Source organism: Sinocyclocheilus grahami, unplaced genomic scaffold, assembly GCF_001515645.1.
Source record: "Sinocyclocheilus grahami isolate Dianchi unplaced genomic scaffold, SAMN03320097.WGS_v1.1 scaffold918.1, whole genome shotgun sequence".
NCBI classification, from domain to species: Eukaryota; Metazoa; Chordata; class Actinopteri; order Cypriniformes; family Cyprinidae; genus Sinocyclocheilus; species Sinocyclocheilus grahami.
In genome coordinates, this window is record NW_015506097.1 from 402,135 (window position 1) to 425,110 (window position 22,976).

The 22,976-nt window shown below is 36.9% G+C and overlaps 1 protein-coding gene across 1 annotated transcript in view; it reads right to left on the reverse strand.

Annotated features, from left to right (window-relative positions):
• Positions 1 to 1,028: 1,028 nt before the first annotated feature.
• LOC107564240 (AT-rich interactive domain-containing protein 4B-like) overlaps positions 1,029 to 22,976 on the reverse strand; it is a gene marked incomplete at its 5' end in the record, with an annotated part of 40,423 nt that continues 18,475 nt past the window's right edge. The window contains 8 exons of the mRNA XM_016249254.1: positions 1,029 to 1,499; positions 2,192 to 2,338; positions 2,425 to 2,690; positions 5,437 to 5,476; positions 10,284 to 10,488; positions 11,010 to 11,094; positions 12,556 to 12,738; positions 19,759 to 19,979. Of these exons, the coding sequence (XP_016104740.1) occupies positions 1,342 to 1,499; positions 2,192 to 2,338; positions 2,425 to 2,690; positions 5,437 to 5,476; positions 10,284 to 10,488; positions 11,010 to 11,094; positions 12,556 to 12,738; positions 19,759 to 19,979 (1,305 nt within the window). The remainder of the gene's footprint in view (positions 1,500 to 2,191; positions 2,339 to 2,424; positions 2,691 to 5,436; positions 5,477 to 10,283; positions 10,489 to 11,009; positions 11,095 to 12,555; positions 12,739 to 19,758; positions 19,980 to 22,976) is intronic.

Consider the following 22,976-nt stretch of genomic DNA (forward strand, 5'->3'; position numbering starts at 1 on the left):
AAATAATTTACATATAATTATCTATTAAATGAAAAATTCTCATTCTCAATGGTGATTCTTATTACTGTAATACAGTAATAAAAAAAAATAATAATTACAATATATATAAAAAAATAAAAATCATAATTAAAAAATGCAGTAATTACTAAAAAAAAAAATTACTATAAAATTAATTACTGTTATGGCTTTGTTTTCTTGGAGCAAAAAAAATTACATATATATATATATTTATTTTTTTTCTTTCTTTTAATTTTAGTGTGAAATATGACCTGGACAGACTCTTGATCCCTGTCATGATTTAAAAGAACACCAGACATTCTCTTTAATGAGAGTTTGGGCTCTACGTTATGAAACACACAGCTACCCCTCGATTACAGGTTTCCCAGCATTCCTCACGAGTGCCTGAACCGTAAGGCACTGCAGCGCCGACTGACCGTCAGTGAATTCCCATGTTTCTAAACTCCGCCGCCTCTCAAACGGCTCCGGCCCGGGACTGACTGTACACCGGTGGATCTGAGGGTGAAGTACAGTGTTCAGCCACTGCAGATGAAGACAGGATCAAATATTCATAACGGTCCAAAAAAAAAATGAAGGGGTTGGTTTGTAAAAACGAACGAACAAATGGCGCTTTTCCACTGCGTGGTACGACTCGGCTCGGCACGGTTTGCGTTTCCACTGCAGTTCAGTACCGCTTTAGAGTGGGCGGGATTATTCACATGTCGTTTATAGTTGCGCCGCCTCTACTGCCACGACCCATCGCCCCATCAAGCTCTCGCTGGATCCGCTCCTCTGCTATCAACGAGAGGAACGTCTGTACTTCCTCAACAGACAACAAAACAGCCACTTTTTGGTTGTTAAAAAAGTCCACTCATTCAAAACAGTTGTGTTCGATCCTTCGCTGGCTGTGCTGATTTAAATCTAGCGGTTCTGTTGTGTTTGTGTCGCAAGTTCAGTGACGCAGGTAGTGACGATTCTCTCCGGCCAATCCGTGATCAGCAGAGCTTACACGTCACGTTTTGGTAACGGTATGGTTCACTTGGAACCTCAATCGAGGTGGTACTAAAAAAAGTACCAGGTACTGTACCCAGTGGAAAACCATCCAAAAGTGAGCCGTACCGTGCAGTGGAAAAGTCTTTGTCCTGCTGTCAAACCCGACCCACCAGAAAAAAAGTGCACTTGAGTGCAATTAGCTTGCCAAGGAAACAGTTGTCGTTATAAAATAGTGCTTGTTGCTGTCTGGTGGCTATGGTTTCGTCACGTTTGCACCCCGTCGCTGTGTCGGTCAGTGTCTTTGGGGTGCTGGTTAAGTGCTCTGTGCTGCTCGCCGGCGTCCCGCTGCTGTCACCTGCACTCCACGGACACCCCCGAGGTCTGTGACGCGCCGGACACCGTGGGATCCGCCAGCGTCAGCATGACAGCCGCTGTCAGAGAGCTGGAGGACGGCGAGGACGAGGACGAGGACGAAGCCGCCGCCGCACCTGCCGGGACACAAGAGGGTTCTGGGAACGTCATTAAGTAATCATCAGTGGTGAGAACGTCTTTTTAAAGCTAGCTGTTCAAACTAGTCTCATACCTGCAGACTCCAGAGCAGCGTTGTTTTAGTATCTCTGAGACACTATTATAGTTTTTTTTTAATTTTAGGAATTTTGTTGTGTTTTTCTCATTTTTTTGTTTTTGGAAATTGGAATTGGAAACTAGCTGAAATAAAGGTTTTTACATTTTATTTCAGTTAACATTTATTTTAAAGGGGTAGTTCACCCAAAAATGAAAATTAGCCCATGATTTACTCGCCCTTTCAGACGAATCCAATCGGAAAATGACAGAAGTACATAACTAACTGAAATAAGTTCAACAAAAATGACTAAAGCTAAAACTTAAAGAAAAATGAAAGCTAAACAAAACACAAAAGTAAAACTAATAAAATGGCAAAAACACATAAAATGACTAAAACTTAAAAATGATATATGTTGCCTTGGCAACTAACTGAAATAAGTTGAAGTACTAAAATTGCTAAAGAAAACCGAGAAAACAAACAAACACAGACCTGAAATAGAAATAAACGCAAGCTAAATAGAAATAAAAAATAAAATAAAATAGACACTCAAAATATATAAATAGAAGTTAATTCAAAACGCTGATAAATACTATAATAGCACATAAATAATACTATAATAAGACTGCCCACACTCACTCTCTCTCTCTTTCTTCTTCATGCGCTTGCGTCTCCTGTCGATGGAGGCCACCTCTGATTTGAGCAGGAGGTAGTGATTCCTGATGTCCTGCAGTTTCTCCTGAAGGAACGCTATCCGCTCTAGACTGCTCATCTTTTCCAGGTCCGCTGCACGGACAGGAGCAACAGGCAATCAATGCCACACATTCAGTTCTTATTAAAAAGACAAGCAGCTGAGAATCTGCGGCACTCACACGTCTGGAAGCTCCACTTGGTCCGGTCGTGGGAGTGATCCGGGTCAGCGTGTTTGTGGTACTTGTGGCCTGAGGGGGGCATCCGGCCGGAGCACTTGTGCGGGATGGCTGACTTCAGCTCGCTGCTGCTCTTGGATGTGGGGGACTTGGCAGTGCTCTCGCTCATACACTGGTCCTCACTGTCACTGCTGTGGGCTGCAGCGCCACCCAGAGGAGAGAAGAGGCAAACACTGATCAACACTAACACAAAACCTCTTAGCTGAAAGCTTGCATGGTGCATTAAACATTTTACATTTGCCTTTATAATCACATACATTCTATTACATAATAATAATAAAAACAATTATGCCCGAGTTTGATTTAAATAAGTCTTCAGTTTTAGTATCTGTGAAAGCAAAGCACTTACGCAGGGTTTCCCAAACTGGGGTTTGTGCTAATAATAATTCATAATTAAAGTTAAGAAGTAATTAATTAATAATTAAACTAATAATTTTACATTGCATGTTGACCTTAAATAGTTTTAATAATTTTATTAAAACGTAATAATAATTAATAAACTAATGATAACATTTTAAATAATACATTTAATATTTTATAATAATTAAATTATAATAATTTATTAACATTTTATAAATAAAACCCATTTAGAAATAAAAAATAGGTCAAATATTTTATTTTATTTGTTAAATTATTAAAATAATAAATTAAAATATTAGGTGCTACTTAAAGTAAATATTTTAGGTCAAACTCAAAGGACTTCCTTCAGTTTTCAGAAACCAGACTTTCTGCCAATGCAGTGAAAGTGGGAAAAACTGCAGATTATATTATTATTGTATAAAAAAAAAAAAATCATATCAATTAGGGCTGCACGATCTTTGAAAAGAAAAAAATGTAACCCTGCAATTTAAAATTAGGTTTTTTTTTGTTTGTTTGTTTTTTTCAGGCTTGCTGCGTTTATTTGTAGGCTATATAATAATAATAATAACAATAATAAATAATTGCTACTACTACTGAATAAAAACATACAAATTAGAAAATAGGAATTATTATTCATATTTTATTATTAATTTTATTAAAATAGGAAATATTATAGTAGTATTTCACTGCATAATTAAGAAAATAAAACTATTTAGAAAAACAAAATGACATTACAACTACAAAATTAAGTTTTTCTCAACTTCTCAAATTTTTAAACATTACACCATCAAACTTTTATTTTGACAGAAAACCACAGGGAGCCCTAAAACCTTCTCTGTTGATAAGCGCTTCTTCATTACACGTACGGGAAGATGGTTGGAGCATGTTGCGTTCTCAAATCATCATGCAACCCTAATTACAATAATCTAACCATCAAACAGTGTGAGAGAGAAGTGTGCTGAGAGTTCACATTCATGTTCAGATACAATGTGAACGCAAAGAGAACTAGACTCTTACTTCACAAAGTTTATATCTGGGTCAACTGAAAGTGGATTGAGAGGACTTAAAGGTCACATTTTACACCTTTCTGGAGTTTTATTTTAAGTCTTGATGTCATATAGTGTGTGACGTCACGTGCACTACCGCCGGTGACACGGCGACCATCACAGCCGTTTCCTGTCATCCAGACTGAACAGCGTTTTCTCTACACGTTTCTGTGTTGTTGTTGCTCAGCAATGGCATGGGCACGATGTTGTCTGAGGGTTTGGCAAAAGGAGAGTGGGACGGTGGGCGGTGCTCGGGGTGGAGACTGAAGGTGGTGACTGTGTAGTTCTGACGTCACCTTTTTACGGAAGTCACAACGGTTCGTGAAAAATCACAGCTACTTTATGCAGGCTGTGTGCTTAGTCTGTAAACCTCTGAACGGCTGAAGAAGAACAAAATGTAGACTTTGGAGTGGCCTAGTCAAAGTCCTGACCTGAATCCTATTGAGATGCTGTGGCATGACCTTAAAAAGGCGGTTCATGAACATGCAAAAAAAAATAAGAAATCAGGACACACCACTGTATATCATGCTATAAATAAACTAAACATTTTGAATTTTTACCTCAGTATGTTTGTTCTGTGAGTTTCTTTGTGTGTGCCGTACGCTCATTTGATTTGATTTCTCCATGAAAGTCTCTCACAGAGACAGGCAGCACGAGCCTCAACAGCGCGACATTGATAATAGAAATACACTATCAATTATCAATCGCTGTTTAAGCTGAATGTAGTAAAATCAGAAGAATAATTTGCGCGTTTTGATGCGTGATTATATTTTGTCTCTTAAGTTTTAATCAGGCTATTAGTCCTGTCGGGCAAGTACAATTCTCAAGCCATTTTCAGTAAACTTGCATGAACCATTTAAAGTAGTTCGGAGGCTGGACAGCGAGCTGGTGTTCGACTGTATTCTGTAACCGCAATTTTCTCTGATGACGCGGTAACTACAGCGGGGGGGAAAAGTACTCTTGATGGACACTCACTGGGTCTGTTAGACTGGAGAAATTTTTGTGGTAATGTGACCAAAAATATTTAAGACCTACTGAATCTGAATTCAAGATATTAAGACATTTTAAGGCCTTATTTTAGGAAAACTAAGACATTTTAAGACTTTTTAAGGACCCACGACCACCCTGAACACACACTGGTCCAGCTAACCAATCACAACACACACCGGCCCAGTTAACCAATCACAACACACACCGGCCCAGCTAACCAATCACAACACATTTTGTATTTCAGAAGGCGGGCCTTCATTTGATACAGGAACTATTCGAGCTGTTCATGCCAGACTGGGGAGAGAGGTGTTGTAATAATGTAAAATATGTGAAAAATAATGTGTTTTTCGAACAACCTAGTATGAGAACCTGTTCTAGTACACCCCCAAAACAAATTCAAGACTTTGTAAAAGAGCATAATAGGACCCCTTTAAATAATTTAAGAATTAATTGGACATTTTAATATGTTTTAAAATAAATAAAAATAAAACAAATTAGAAATAATTTAATAGCATTTATATATATATATATATATATATATATATACACATATACACACTCTTCTTCTCGCTCACTTTCGTCTGTGGAGCTTTCAGAGCCTGTGGGAAACAGAAGGATGGGCCTCAGACACGAGCTCTGCTGCAGTGCTCAATTAGACAATTGTAACAGGTTTCCCACTAATGTTAATTTCATTAACGAAACCTATGACGAAAAATGACAGTCAACAAAGTTTTTTTCTCCTTACGAAAACGAGACGATAATAAGGTCATTACACGATAACCGAGACTAAATGAACATGCAATATCGTTGACGAAAAAAGACAAGACTAAAATGCAGTTAAAAGCGCAAAAACTTTATCAAAACCTTTTTATTTTTATTGAAAAAAGTGGAGCCAGACTGCTGTAGAAGACTCTATTACGCAAGCGTTCATGTTTGCGGTTGCCAGATATCAAGAGCTCAAATCCCCCAATCAGAGCTTTTCTGTAAATGGATACAGATCTGAAAACACCGACATACAGTACTGTATGAGTAAGCTGGAGCTCAGCGATCTCCGTTTGAGGCGTCCTGCTTAAATGAAAGTGTCATTCAGTCAGTCTGCATTCGGTCATGGATCTCGACTGTATTGTTTGCTGATTGTAACGTTACTTACACAACCTCTGTACGGCAATAAGTCTGTTTTTGCCATTATTTTAAAAGAGAAACATTAATGCGATTTGGAATTACTATTAGGAATTTCTCTGTCATAATATCTGAGAGTAGGTTTTTGTTACACCAGTTTTCATAACGTAGACAGTGCGAGTGTATATCTGAAGTCTTCGGTGTTTATTTAGCTTCTAATTGATATCCTGATATTCTATTGATTTGTGCGTAATGGTGTAAGAGCAACTTCTGATGAAATGTAAAAATAAATTTGCCAAAACGACAGCAATCATTGCATTTAAAATTGAGCAAAATAATAATTTTTAGCATTTTAACCATTATACAGTAAGACGAAAATATGATGAAAATGTTTCCACTGACTAAAACTAGACTAAAATGCTCAGACATTTAGTCGACTAAAACTTGAATAAAACTAAAACAGGACAAGTTGACTAAATATGATAAAAACTAAAAGTTACATTTAACTCAGGACTACAACTAAGACTAAATTCAAAAGATTAACACTATTTCACACACCTTTTGATCGATGAATTTTCATGCAGTTTTATTTTAGTATCATTGATATGATATATTATTACTTGATATTATTACTATTATAGTTTTTGTTAATATTTTTAATTAGATTGCATATCAGGGCTCGACAATAAGGGCTGTCCGACAGCTGTCTTTGCGCTTGAACGGACGAATACATACAAAAGTATGTAAAAATCCCCGTCTGTGTGAGTAACTTTGTAGCTTTAACAATAATTAATCTATATTTCATATATACAGTGGAGTAGAGATGCACCGTTCGACCGGCTATTTTTAGTTTTATTTCAACCCATTCTTGTTCCGGATTTGCACACAAACTCACAATTATTTTCCAAAATGTCATCTGTGTGGAAATATTACGAAGTCTGTAAACGGCTGTTAATAAAGGCCAGAGACGCTGAAGACGGACGCAAAGAGGAGAAAATCCTGTAGCAGACAGAGCAAGATCACTGTTCAGAATGAGCGAAATATTGGAAGAAAATCCTAAATACTGAATATTGAGGAGAACTGAACGTTTTCAGAAATATTTAGATGGCGTTTTCTTTTCATCTCGTCTTTGTATGATGCATTTAAAGTAGCATTAATAGGCGCTGCTTTGTTTACAGCGGTAACCAAGGAAACGCTGTATCGCTGCTGTTCCATGAGCGCCACCTGCTGTCAGAGAGTGAATCTGCATCTCATTCTGCTGTTTTTCCTTATAAAGCAACATTTAATTTGTATCTTTGTTCTATATATTCAGTTGTGCTATTGCTTGTAATCTGTTCATTTATTATTTACTGACTGTTGTCTTGTCTTTAATAATGTTTGAACTTTATATTTGTTAGGCTAGTAGTATTTGCTGTGGTACTGAAATTAGAATTGAGAATTGTAAGATTTAATTGGTATATAAAAATTTGGTGTCATATAAGCTTATTTATTAGAATAAAAGATGGCATGGGTCAAAAACAATGATAACAGCAACTATTAAATTTTTTTTGTGGCAGGACCAGCCACAAAATATGAACTAAAGAAGTAAAGTAAAAATATGAACCACTGGCCCAATCATATATATATACAGTATCTCACAAAAGTGAGTACACCCCTCACTTTTCAGCAACCATTTTAGTATATCTTCTCAAGGGACAATACTATAGAAATTAAACTTGGATATATTTTAGAGTAGTCAATGTGCTGCTTGTATAGCAGTACAGATTTACTGTCCTCTGAAAATAACTCAACATACAGCCATTATTGTCAAAATAGCTGGCAACAAAAGTGAGTACACCCTAAGTGATAACAGCTGTATGTCGTTTAACCATGCAAAGCCACATGTCCTATTCATCATGTTCATGTTTTTGTCTGCTTGACAGGACCATACAAATTTGTGTATCTTGTATTAGAGCAGTTAAAATTTGGTGCTTTGAGTACAATTCTCTCATACTGACCACTGGATGTTCAACATGGCACCTCATGGCAAAGAACTCTCTGAGGATTTGAGAATTAGAATGGTTGCTCTCCACAAAGATGGCCTAGGCTATATCTGTAACACCCTTAAAATGAGTTGCAGTACAGTGGCCAGCGTCATACAGAGTTTTCTAAGACGAGTTCCACTCAGAACAGGCCTCGCAAGGGTCGATCAAAGAAGTTGAGTCCTCGTGCTGTGCGTCAGGTACAGAAGCTGGCTTCAAAAAACAGACGCATGAGTGCTGCCAGCATTGCTTTAGAGGTTGCAGAAGCGGGAGGTCAGCTTGTTAGTGCTCAAACCATACGTCGCATACTGCAACAAGTCGGTTTGCATGGCCCACCATGTCCTGTGGTCTGATGAGACTAAGATAAACTTGTTTGGCTCAGATGGTATCCAGCATGTGTGGCGACGCCCTGGTGAGGAGTACCAAGGAAATTGTGTCTTGCCTACAGTCAAGCATGGTGGTGGTAGCATCATGGTCTGGGGCTGCATGAGTGCTGCTGGTACTGGGGAGCTGCGGTTCATTGAGGTAAACATGGATTCCAGCATGTACTGTGACATTCTGAAGCAGAACATGATGCCCTCCCTTCACAAACTGGGCCGAATGGCAGTTTTCCAACATAACGACCCCAAACACACCGCCAAGATGACAACTGCCTTGCTGAGAAAGCTGAAGGTGATGGAGTGGCCAAGTATGTCTCCAGACTTGAACCCTATTGAGCACCTGTGGGGCATCCTCAAGCGGAAGGTGGAGAAGCGCCATGTGTCTAACATCCAGCAGCTCCGTGATGTCATTATGGAGGAGTGGAAGAGGATCCCAGCAACAACCTGTGAAGCTCTGGTGAATTCCATGCCCAGGAAGATTAAGGCAGTGTGCTAGATAACAACGGTGCTCACACAAAATATTGACACTTTGGACACAGTTTTGACATATTCACTTAGGGTGTACTCACTGTATGTGGAGTTATTCTGTACAGTAAATCTGTACTGCTATACAAGCTGCACATTGACTAGTCTAAAGTATATCCAATTTTCAGTTCTATAGTATTGTCCCTTGACAACATATAATAAAATTAACTGTGTAATGTGTATAGTGTTCAGAATGTGTAATGTGTTCAGAATATAATTGCTGAAATCTGAGGGGTGTACTCACTTTTGGGAGATACTGTATATATATATACAGTGGGGGAAAAAAGTATTTAGTCAGCCACCAATTGTGCAAGTTCTCCCACTTAAAAAGATGAGAGAGGCCTGTAATTTTCATCATAAGTATACCTCAACTATGAGAGACAAAATGAGAAAAAAAAAATATAACAAAGAGTGAAAAATTTTAAGGGGGTCTGAATACTTTCCGTACCCACTGTATTTGTATTTATTATAATTCATATTTAAGAAATTTTAAATCATTTGAAAATGGATTAAAAAATACATTTGTAAAATAAACATACTTATACTTTAGATGACAAAGTATTTTTCACAAATAAATAAATATTTAATAAAAATAGAATTAAAAAGGAAGTAAACTGTAACCAACAGAGCACTCATTATTCTGGTAAGTTTGTGTGCATTGGGAATCATATTATTTAAAAAAAAAAAACCCGAGGTAACACTGATTTTACATACAGCACACAGTGAAAATGACATGAATACGACAGTGGGCAAAAGCATAAAGCGCAGCATAATTTGAAATCACGAATTTAAATGTTTAATGTTTAAAGCATTCAATTCACAAGGACCCGAAAGTCACGTAGAGAGCACGCGATCATGCAGGTCACATGCACACTTCACAAGATCTCTCAACTGGATTCGACTAAGTTTGCAAGGTTTGTGAGATTAAATGTTCATTAATCATTCAAAGATTTGTTTAAATTATGTAAATGCGTATTTGCTGAATGCTGACGGCAAACGAGAAAGTATTAATGTTTGCCTTTCTATTATTAATAATATAAAAGCAATCGTTATAATACTTTTTGGAAACATTTTAATTCCTTTGTTTAACAGTTCTATCGGACTATTAGACAGAGTTATATCCGTATTAGACAGAACTGTTAATGACGATGGCGAACAAGAGGGAGAATCTATAGCACTATGTGCTCAGGCGCTGCCGCTCTCAGCGCCATCAAAATAAAAGTCCGGCGTGACGTCAAATGAAAAGTCCCGCCTCCAACGTATCGGCCAAACAGAAAAACTTATCTGCCGATGCCGATATTTGAAAAATGCCAAATATCGGCCGATATATCGGCCATGGCGATATATCGGTCGACCACTACCTGGGAGGCCATTGAGAATAGACGTGATCTCTATGGGCTTAACGGGCGTCTGCTGGCTTCCTTTATCACCACACTCCTCCATCTTGGAGAAAACATCACTGCCAGAGTTCGGTTTGGACAGTCGATTGATGCGATTTTTGGATGAAGGAAGATCCTCTCTGTCTGTCAGCCGCTCTATTCGGTCTCTTTCTCGTTCTGCTTTATTCTGCTATTAAACAAAAACTTCAAATTAATGGTGCAGCCCCTCTAAACATGAATATGCATGAAAAATACACTACTGTTTAAAAATTTGGAGTCAGTAAGATTTTTTTTAAAGAAATATATATTAAACTTATCAAAATATAAATAAATGCTCTTCTTTGAACTTTCTATTCACAGTAAAAACAAAAATGTATTACGGTTTCCACAAAAATATTGGAAACCGTTTTCAACATTGATAATAATGAGAAATGTTTCTGAAGGATCATGTGACACTGAAGACTGGAGTAAGGATGCTGAAAATTCAGTTTTGATCACAGGAATAAATTACATTTTACAGTATATTACAACAGAAAACAGTTATTTGAAATTGTAAAAATATTTCAGAATTTTTACTGTATTATTAATTAAATAAATGCAGCCTTGGTGAGCAGAAGAGACTTTCAAAACGTTTAAAAAGTCTTACAGACCCCAAACTTTTGAAAAACAAGTAAAAAAGAAAACCTCCTTAAGGAAATCAGACTGTACCTTTATTTTTTTGCGGTGTTTTATTTTAGAGACGTTCTTATTGGCTGGTCTGACAATCTTATCGGCTTTGATCCACTCGTCATACCTGTTAAAGAGAGACAGATTGGTCAACATTTACTAAATATATACGGCTCCAAAACTAATAAAACACTGTTTTGTTGCAATTGCGAGATGCAATGTAAAAATAACGAGATATTACATTACACAAGTCACAACTGCAATATATAAAACACTGCAAAAGAGGCAACATGACTAGGATAAAACATCAAAGCGGCAACAAGGTTTTCAGAAGGTCCTGCTTTGCTATTTTTGTCAGCAACACAGAAATGAGCTTCAGGATCAGAAATGTTCACACGACACACACTCAAATCCAAGCCTAGTTTTAAGGGCTGTTCATACTGACAGCGATTTGCAATGGCAAAGCAACCGAAATCATTCATTTTCAAAAAGTCTCCAAATGCACACCTGACTTTTTCCTATAAACCACCCAGAAACGCTCTTCACATGCTTAAAAGATGAAGATCAGAGGCTGTATCCGTCTATCACTAAGCTGAGCAGCTTCCACACGACGACACATGAAACTAGAAAGCACTTCCTCAATCTGGCAAATTATTATTTAAACACATTTCCACATGTTAAAACCAAGAAAGCTGTGGTTGGTCACTTGATGTGTTCGTCAAGCAGCAGTACAGCGCAGCAGCAGCGACGTATTTTTGTAGGCCGACACGCAAGTTAGCGCCAACCTCGTACCCTCCACAAAAACCCAATAGGACTTTTCCATTGGCTCTTGAATGATTACACATTTTGCTCATGCTAATCTTCACAAATGGACACATTTTGAAGCCTCGGCGGGAGTAAAAAGCTAAACGTAGGCTATAAACGAACTACACCATGGTCGCATCAACATCCCCTCCATTAAGCTTCAATAACTCCTTCAGTCTTTATTTAAAAACATGTTCACCCGGAAGTCTGAGTTAGAACAGTATGCACGATTATAAACATGTGTAGATGAGTTCCTGTTGAAAAAACCACCATATGCTGGTTAGGTATGTTTTGAAGCATGACTGCTGGTTTGAGCTGGTTTAAACTGGTCCTTAGCTGGTCATGAGCTGGTTTAAGCTGGTCATATGCTGGGCCTAAACTGGTCCTGAGCAGGAGCTAGTTGCTTAGGACCAGCATATGACCAGCTTAAACCAGCTCATGACCAGTTTAGGACTAGCACATGACCATCTTAAACCAGCTTAAACCAGCCGTCATGCTTCAAAACATACCTAACCAGCATATGCTGTTTTTTTCCTATGTGAAAATATCTTATGTTCACGACAGACCTGATTTCAGACATTTAACCAAAAACCCTTTTCAAAAAACCATCTGACTTCAGGACGATGGAAATGGAAGTGCTAGAAAGCTTGGTTCTGGACTTCGCCCCACACAAACACGTCATCCCTGCAGACTTTCTGACTCCAGTGCCATAATCTGATTGGGGCTACCCGTTTCTTTGTAAATGCAAACAGATAAGGCGTGAGCTCCCAGGGTCCTGCCTTACCTGACGTTCCAGCCACAGTAGTGCACCAGGTAGAGCACCTCTCCCCCCTCCAGGTCTGACTCTTTCACAGTGGCTTCGTACGTCTTCTGATTGTGGCCTCGCCCATACCTCACCTGCACCTTCATCCCAGGAGGGTAACACTCAAACTCCTCCCCTTCCTCCCACTCCTGACTGCTGACATCCCTGCAAGAAAGACAATTCAGTACTTCCTGTTTCCTGGCACTAGACTTCCCTCCCGACTGCCCTCCCCAAAAAACCCTCCCCAAAGTGAGCTCACTGAGTCTCAGCCTAGTGCTTCTGGAATCTAATTATCCTCATCTTTCCCTGTCGGATAAGTCTAGCAATCCTCCTGATAGGATGAGATTATCGGAGGAAGACATTATGGGGTCATCAGCCGGCTGTCTGAACCTCAACTTGGAATATACCAAGAACTACTGCCTGTTTAAAAGGAATGTTTCACCCAAAAATGAATCTCCTGTCATCACTTACTCGCCCTCATGTGGAACATGTCAGAAGTTTTCCAAGCTGTTCTTTTCCACATAATAAAAGCATATGGTGACCAGTGGCTGTCAAGCTCCAAAAAGTACTGAAATAAATAAAAGTGCTCCATACAAGCTGTGCATCCATGCATTTTGAAGTTGGAATAAGGGCTGTTGGAACTAAGCAATTACCATCTTCGCTCATTGGTAATCGACTTTATATAAACAGAAAAAAATCTGAATTAAAAAAATAAATACTTGGATACTACTGAAACCTATTTATATAACTTTATTATATATAAAAAATATTATAAAGGATATATTATGAAATATTAAAATTAATATAAATTATTATTATTTATAAAAATTGCTAAACGTCTCCTTTAGTGTGCCACCGAAGCAAGTCAGTCATACGGCTTTGGACCAACATGACGGTGAGTAAATGAGTTTTCTAACCTTAAAGATATTTCAAATGTGACTTTGAACTTGAGTTCAGGATGTGTGCGTGTGACAGGGAAAGGGTCAGAGCGCAGCGAGATGCACAGCGAAGCTCAGCAAGGGGGCAAATCACAATCACGTTAGAGAGCAGAGAGGAAGCCACATTAGAGAGTTAGCACATCAAACCCTACCGCTCCGCCGAGTGTAATGACTACAGTGTGGACCGTTCTACCAAGACACAACCCTGGTTAATTAGCAGCAGACAACTCAACTAGTGATGCAACGACTAGGCAGGACCCTGGTTCCACATAGTTATTTGATTCACTCTGAACAAAACAATACAGAAAACGGAGGGGAAAAGCATCATTGGAAAACCACCACTGGAGACGGAGGAGAAAAGCATCTATGAAGACCAGCTAACTCAAGAAGATTGGATTAGTTAGGCAAGTTTAATCTCAAAAGACATTCAAATCAGAGTCAATGCAACCTGATTTAATTTATGGACTACAGACCAGCAGTAGAGGAGGGAATCGTACAAAAACCATTTGTAGTTCTGGTTCCTTAAAGGAGTAGTTCACCCAAAAATGAAAATGTACTGAAAATGTCCTCCCCCTCAAATCATCCAAGATTAGGATGAGTTTGTTTCTTCATCAGATCTGGAGAAATGTAGCATTGCATCACTTGCTCTGCAGTGAATGGGTGCCGTCAAAATGAGAGTCCAAACAGCTGATAAAAACATTACAATAATCCACAAGTAATCCACAGCACTCCAGTCCATCAGTTAATGTCTAGTGAAGAGAAAAGATGCATATTTGTAAGAAACAAATCCATCAAGACGTTTTAACTTTAAACTGTTGCTTCCAGATAAAATACGAGTCCATAATCCATAATAACGCTTCCTCCAGTGAAAAAGTGTTCTGGTGTGAATCAGGAGAGAAATCTGCACAGATCAAGCAGCGTTTAAACAGCTCTAAACTAATATGTGGCTGGATTTTGATGTGAGAGACAACAGCAGATGCACTTTTTTCACTGGTTATTACGAATCATGGACTCGTATTTTAGCCGGAAGCAACCGTTTTACTTAATGCTGGATTTGTTTCAGCTTTTGTCTTCTCCAGATGTGAACTGATGGACTGGCGTGCTGTGGATTATTGTGATGTTTTTATCAGCTGTTTGGACTCTCATTCTGACGGCACCCATTCACTGCAGAGCATCCATTGCTGAGACACTGATGCAATGCTACATTTCTCCAAACCTGATGAAGAAACAAACTCATCCTCATCTTGGATGGCCTGAGGGTGAGTCAATTATCAGCTCATTTTCATTTTTGGGTGAACTGTTCCTTTAATGATTTCACAATTCTGTTAGTACTGTTGAGTTAGTTCAGAGTTCAACATGACTTAACACCTGCAAGCCATTAAACCAAATCAATTCTATAGCTTATGAGATCCATTTATGAAACAATAATGGAACTGTAAGTCTTATATAATTCTAGGGCTGCACGATAAATCGCATGCGATATTTAACGCGCATCTTATCAGTAAAGCCGGTTCTGTAATCAGCGGTAAATCTCCATCACATGCGTGCTTTCACATTGAGCAGCATTAACTACACAGAGCCGTTGTTCACTGACGAGCTGCACAAAACCACGTTCATATTTGCGCGATTTTTTGCGCTGCTCATCAGTGAACCGGCTTTCTGACAAGATGCGCATTAAACATTGCATGCGATTTATCGTGCAGCCCTATATAATTCCATTACTCTCTTAAAAATAAAAGGTTCTTCATTGACTTCTGTGAAGAGCCTTTAACATCCATTGAACCTTTCCATTCCACAAAAGGTTCTTTATAGTGTAAAAGTGTTCTTTAGATTATTAAAATGATTATGTTCACTGGAAGGTTCTTTGGGGAACCAGAAATGGAACCTTTTATTTAGGTTATTGGAACCTTTACATTTAAGAGTGTTTTTTTTTTTTTTTGGAAAACAGAAAGGCTTCTTGTTTCCCAACCCTAACCAGGCACAAATCTCCACATGATCTCAGCATCAGGGTCTGTTTACATCCACAGAACATCTCACAACAACACAGCAGAACACTAAAGGCATGATATGAGAGAGCAGAAAGTGTCAGGAAACACTTTAAACAGTGAAGGGCAGCAGTGGTAGAGCTCAACTAGTCAGCCCATCGCTTCAAAGTCACACCTGAAGAGTAAAAAACAAAACCTAAAACCCCCAAATCACAGATTTGACTAGAAAACAGTGAACACAAAAACAAGGCCAGAATAATTCAGAACCAACCTGCACTTCTACTGACTTGAGTAGAATTTTTTTTTTTTTTAAAGAAATTAATACTTTTATTCATCAAGGATGCATTCAATTGATCAAATGTGACCGTAAAGACGTTTATTTAAGTTACAAAAAAAAAGATATTTCAAATAAATGCTGTTCTTTTGAACTTTCTATTCATCAAAGAATCCTGAAAAATAAAATGCATCACAGTTTCCACAAAAACAACTGTTTTCAACATTGATAATAATCAGAAATGTTTCCCGAGCAGCAAATCAGCATATTATACTGATTTCTGAAGATCATGTGACACTGAAGACTGGAGTAATGATGCTGAAAATACAGCTTTGATCACAGAAATAAATTACATTTAAAAAAAATATTAAATCACAAAACAGTTATTTTAAATTGAAATAATATTTCACAATTTTTACTGTATTTTTGATCACATAAATGCAGCCTTGGTGAGCACAAGAGACATCTTTAAAAAAACATTGTGTACCAGGTTTTGAATCTTATCGTAAAGAAATTCAATCTGATGAAATGTAACTATGGTCTTTTTCCGTCACTGTGATATAACAGCTGTGATGTGTTATATTGTAGAAAATTCACAGGAATTGATTCAGACGATACTGATACTTAAATAAAACGATTTCAAAAGACAAATAAACTGTCCAGCGCAACGGAAAATAAGAACTGAGTTTTTTTTGGCTGATGCATTTTCAAGGTGTAACAACCTGCTGCTGAAAAAAGGGGAAGAGAGAGAGAAAGCAAGCTAAAAAGAGCGAAAGCTTCGGCCAACGTGCAGTTTCCTAAAGACCATCATGCTTGGCTTCAGCATCTCATCCAGACAACATCCACAAATAAAATCAGTGAGATATTTTCACAAGAACTAAGCTCATACAATTATGAAGTGCTTTCATGATCGTAACCGAGCCATCCCTAACAACAACTCTAATTTTCTGCATGTTTCTCACTCAGTCTTCCTCAGTTTTGTCTTCTGTAGATCTGCTTATAGCTGAATTGAACTCGTTTTGTGATTGATGAACTTCATAGTTACTGAACGGAGCTGAATAATGTCTTTAGAGCGGCTTCACAGCAGAATTTGTCTCATATTTGAAGTTTGCATCATTTATTTCTGTGAAGCTGCTTCCAAACACTCTGTATTGTTTAAAGCGATATACACTACCAGTCAAAATGTTTTGAGCATTAAGATTTTTTAAGTTTTTTAAAGAAGTCTCTTTTGCTCACCTAGCCTGCATTTATTTGATCAGAAATACAGAAAAAGCAGTTATATTGTGCTATCTATTGTAATATCTGTTAAACTGTAATTTATTCCTGTGATCCGCAGCTGTATTTTCAGCATCATTCCTCCAGTCTTCAGTGTCACATGATCTTCAGAAATCATTCTAATATGCTGCTCTGCTGCTCTAGAAACATTTATTATTACTATTATTATGTTAAAAACAGCTGAGTAGAATTTTTTGAGGTTTCTTTGATGAACAGAAAGTTCAAAAGAACAGCATTCATCTGAAACCGAAATCTTTTGTAACATTATAAATGTCTTTATCATCACTTTTGATCAATTTAAAGTATCCTTGCTAAACGAAAGCATTAATATCTATAAAAAAAAAAAATAATAATAATTTAAAAAAATTATACTGACTCCAAGCTTTGGAATGGTATAGTGTATAATGTTACAAAAGCTTTTTATTTCAGATAAATGCTGATCTTTGGATCTTTCTATTCATCAAAGAATCCTGAAAAAATTTACTCAACAGTTTTAAATATTAATGATAATAATAAATGTTTTATGAGCACCAATTCAGCATATTAGAATGATTTCTGAAGGACCGTGTGACATTGAAGACTGGAGCAATGATGCTGAAAATACAGCTTTGATCTCAGAAATAAATTACATTTGAATATATATTCACATAGAAAACACTTATTTTAAATAGTAAAAATATTTCACAGTATTACTGCTTTTTTCTGTATTTTGGATCAAATAAATGCAGGCTTTGGAAGCTGAAGAGAATTCTTTAAAAAAAAAAAACATTAAAAATCTTACTGTTCAAAAACTTTTTAATCCTTATTAAAGTTACAAAACTTATTCAATCCAGAGCAGTGAGTGATTTCCGTGTTCCGTTAAAGTGCTGTCACTTTAAGAGAACGCACTGATCCAGTGCACTGATACTGTATGTTCAGCCGGCTATGTCTGCTAGGTTACTCACCAAGACGGGCATTTTGACAATTTTTGTGTGAATTTGTCCATTCAAACACAATACTTCACAGAGAGCTTAATATTTGCACTCGTTCTGAGATGCGGGTTCACGCGCTTCAGATGAGCGCACACACAGATCTTCTCACTGCGCGCGCGAGTTCTTTAATATTTAAACTGGCAAGGCTTAAATGAGTTTAGTTTAAACACAGATCTAATCTGTGTTATCAACACGTGATGACGGCATAAATTACAGTTATTCCAGCACACAGCACTCGCATTGATTAAAGAGTGACTGGTTTGTCCAAGTATTTTTTTCTCTCTCTCATCGCTCTTGTTGTAATGTATTGGGAAGCCAGAATTTGTATCCATCAACAGAAACATGCATTAGCTGAACTCTAACAAACCATATTACAGATCCATTGTCAGATTTAAGTTGAACCACGGTCCTAGTGTATGCCGAACCGTGTGTGGAGAACCGTACGATTCGATTTTTTACAGAGAACCGTTGCACCCCTAATTAATATATATATATTTCTATTCAGTAAGATCCTAACCCTAACCTAACCCTAACCCATATATATATATGGGTCAAGGACTTAAGAAAAATGGTTTAAGCATAAAAACAATAAGTGTAATACTGCTTTTAAAAATGTAAAAAGTTTTCGGTTTAATTTAATTGCAATTTTGTTTTTGTTTTTCTGAGCAAAAAATAAATATCATACATTTCCCCCGATTTACAGAAGAGATCCACTAAAACTCATTCAGTGTAACAATCTTGTCAGGCATATTTACAACAAAAGTAAATTTATGACATTTTAAAAGACTAATTACTTTGACCCCAAATACTAATTAGTTGTCATTTTACATTTTTTAAATGTGCCACGATCCTAGGTTTTGCCCATTTGCCAGTAAGAATTTTTACTCATTTAAAACACAATAAAATGTTATATGCTCCCTTATTCTTTTATATATTTTAATATGTACACGTCAGAATAAGCATGTTGTCTGAATTTTTACATAAATATTGTGTTTCACTGAATGACTGTAACATTATTTCAACCAAATTTTTACATTTTATTCTCCAAAAATTTATTTGAAACCTTAAAAGTAGACACTTTACTTACGTTTAATGTGCTTTCTATGGGCATATAATCACTTTTGTACATTTATTTTTATGCGGACATCTTATCGACATTTGACACACACACATACAGTGGGTACGGAAAGTATTCAGACCCCTTTAAATTTTTCACTCTTTGTTATATTGCAGCCATTTGCTAAAATCATTTAAGTTCATTTTTTTTCCTCATTAATGTACACACAGCACCCCATATTGACAGAAAAACACAGAATTGTTGACATTTTTGCAGATTTATTAAAAAAGAAAAACTGAAATATCACATGGTCCTAAGTATTCAGACCCTTTGCTCAGTATTTAGTAGAAGCACCCTTTTGATCGAATACAGCCATGAGTCTTTTTGGGAAAGAGGCAACAAGTTTTTCACACCTGGATTTGGGAATCCTCTGCCATTCCTCCTTGCAGAGCATATATGTATATAAAGGTGACTTGACTCTTCATCCCTCTTTTTTCCCTCATCTCTTATTTCTGCACTTTCAGAATCTCTCCATCTTCACCTCTCAAGCACTGATCTCATTATTGTCTCCGTTTCTCTCTCTCTCCCATGATAATCTCCTTCAGAGATCCACAGAGCCATGCCCTGAAGCTCAGGAAGCACTGATGCTCAGACAGGAAGTGAGGTGGATTCAGGTTGCACCTACCCTGACAGATCTTTGTCGTCGGGTTCCTCGCATGGTTTCTCCTCCACGCTCTCAGTGACGGGACTCTGCACTGTCGGGACGCATTCTCTGGCCTCCTCTTTCGTATCGCTCTCCTCTTCATCAGCGTGGTTATCCTCCTCCTCCTCCTCCTCCTCCTCCTCATTTACACTGCTGATGTCCACTTTATCTTCACAAGGTGCCGTGGATTCTGCGTTCTCCTCCTGAGATCAAATAACACCTCATCTTCAATAATATGCTTTTGCAATTAATATTATTTGACCCTAATTAAACTCTGATTTAGATACATTTGTAAATGCATCATGGTTTTTGTTTCAGCAGCTTGTTTTGGGAAAAAAGCATGCCTTATGAATATACATGAGGTCAGAGAACCCTGCTGAGAGACTAAATAAACAGCGGAAGATAGCGGCTGTGCTTCAAATGCAATAGTAGTGTACTGTTTCCTGCACTGTATGTAGTGTATACTGCTTACAGCAGCTTTGGAACGGTGAGAAAGTACTTAGTTACACTATAAAGTTGCTAGCAAAAAGTAGCTAACAACATGGTGACAATAAGTTTTAGATAATTATCAACTGAACCTACATAATAAAAAATAAAATAAAAATACTGTTACTGATTACATTAATAAAAAACATGATCACATGACATGAACACTAACTAAATACATTTTATCCATCTATGCAGTCATTACACATGAAAATAGCTTGTGAGTGAAACACACACACACACACACACACACACTTATATATATATATATATATATATTACAAAAAGTAAATAAAAAAACTGTAAAGTTAGAGTCACTATTTTTAGTTGATTAAAAGTATAAATAGTTAAAACAAGTGTAAATTAAATATAAATATAAATGGAATTTGTATATATTTATAAAATATAACACACATTATACTGACTACAAGCTTTTAAATGGTATAGTGTATAATGTTACAAAAGCTTTTTATTTCACATAAATGCTGATCTTTGGATCTTTCTATTCATCAAAGAATCCTGAAAAAATTTACTCAACTGTTTTAAATATTAATAATAATAATAATCCTCCTCCTCCTCCTCCTCCTCCTCCTCCTCCTCCTCCTCCTCCTCCTCCTCCTCCTCCTCCTCCTCCTCCTCCTCCTCCTCCTCCTCCTCCTCCTCCTCCTCCTCCTCCTCCTCCTCCTCCTCCTCCTCCTCCTCCTCCTCCTCCTCCTCCTCATTTACACTGCTGATGTCCACTTTATCTTCACAAGGTGCCGTGGATTCTGCGTTCTCCTCCTGAGATCAAATAACACCTCATCTTCAATAATATGCTTTTGCAATTAATATTATTTGACCCTAATTAAACTCTGATTTAGATACATTTGTAAATGCATCATGGTTTTTGTTTCAGCAGCTTGTTTTGGGAAAAAAGCATGCCTTATGAATATACATGAGGTCAGAGAACCCTGCTGAGAGACTAAATAAACAGCGGAAGATAGCGGCTGTGCTTCAAATGCAATAGTAGTGTACTGTTTCCTGCACTGTATGTAGTGTATACTGCTTACAGCAGCTTTGGAACGGTGAGAAAGTACTTAGTTACACTATAAAGTTGCTAGCAAAAAGTAGCTAACAACATGGTGACAATAAGTTTTAGATAATTATCAACTGAACCTACATAATAAAAAATAAAATAAAAATACTGTTACTGATTACATTAATAAAAAACATGATCACATGACATGAACACTAACTAAATACATTTTATCCATCTATGCAGTCATTACACATGAAAATAGCTTGTGAGTGAAACACACACACACACACACACACACACTTATATATATATATATTACAAAAAGTAAATAAAAAAACTGTAAAGTTAGAGTCACTATTTTTAGTTGATTAAAAGTATAAATAGTTAAAACAAGTGTAAATTAAATATAAATATAAATGGAATTTGTATATATTTATAAAATATAACACACATTATACTGACTACAAGCTTTTAAATGGTATAGTGTATAATGTTACAAAAGCTTTTTATTTCACATAAATGCTGATCTTTGGATCTTTCTATTCATCAAAGAATCCTGAAAAAATTTACTCAACTGTTTTAAATATTAATAATAATAATAATGTTTTATGAGCAGCAAATCAGCATATTAGAATGATTTCTGAAGATCATGTGGACACTGAAGACTGGAGTAATGATGCTGAAAATACAGCTTTGATCTCAGAAAATGTACTGATACACGTTCTCCCTACTGTTTACCTTCACTTAAGACGTGATCAACGGTGTTTACGTGAATACTCGTCAAAACAGACAATTCGACATCATTTTGTGTGTATTTCTCCGTTCATGCGTTGCGAAAGAGTACTGTGAGAGGCGCTTTCTGTGTGTGTATGCTTCAGTGTCTGCGCTCAGAAAACCGGACCGAAATGAGTTCTCTCTTGCGTCGTCAGATTTATCCATATGTCTGCTCTTCTCTTACTCCCACATATTGACATTTTTTTACGTTTTATGCGACGTGCAGCAAGTGTATGTTAGCTTATGTCCCGCCGGTTCATATGTAAGCATCTAACCTCCGCAGCAGATTCCTTCTGAATGAATCTCTTCCTAAATCGTCCCTCCCTAACATTTTCATCTTGTTTTTAATCGTTGACGAAAATGTCAATAGATTTACGTAATAGTTTTTGTCATTCAAAAAGAGTTTTAGTTTGTTATCGTCTGTGAAAAAAAATGTCGTTCGAAATTTAAATTAGTCAACGAAATTAAGACCGTCGTCAACTTATCATCACTGCACCATTAAACACCTAACTGCTAACAGCTGTGTCACTAATAACTCAACCAGAATGCAAATTGAGCAATTTGGTTAAAAATTACAAGCTAAAATGAGCATGAAACTGTGAACTGCTGCTGGTGCTAAAGGCTTTGAGAGAGGCAGTGTTGTTTTAGTATTATTTATATACTATTGCCGTTTTTATTAATATTTTTAAATGGCTTTTACTTTTATACTTTCAGTTTTCATTTTAGTTTGTTACATTTAGTAATTTACTTTTGCACTTTTGTCATTTTTACTATTAGTAATGTTAGTATTTAGGTTTAATTCATTTTTTTAATTATTTAATTTTTTCCTTTTTTATATTTGTAATTAAATTTTTTGGTAATTTTATTATTTTTCGTATTATTTTATTTTTTATAATTTTTATTATTATCAGTTTTAGTTTTT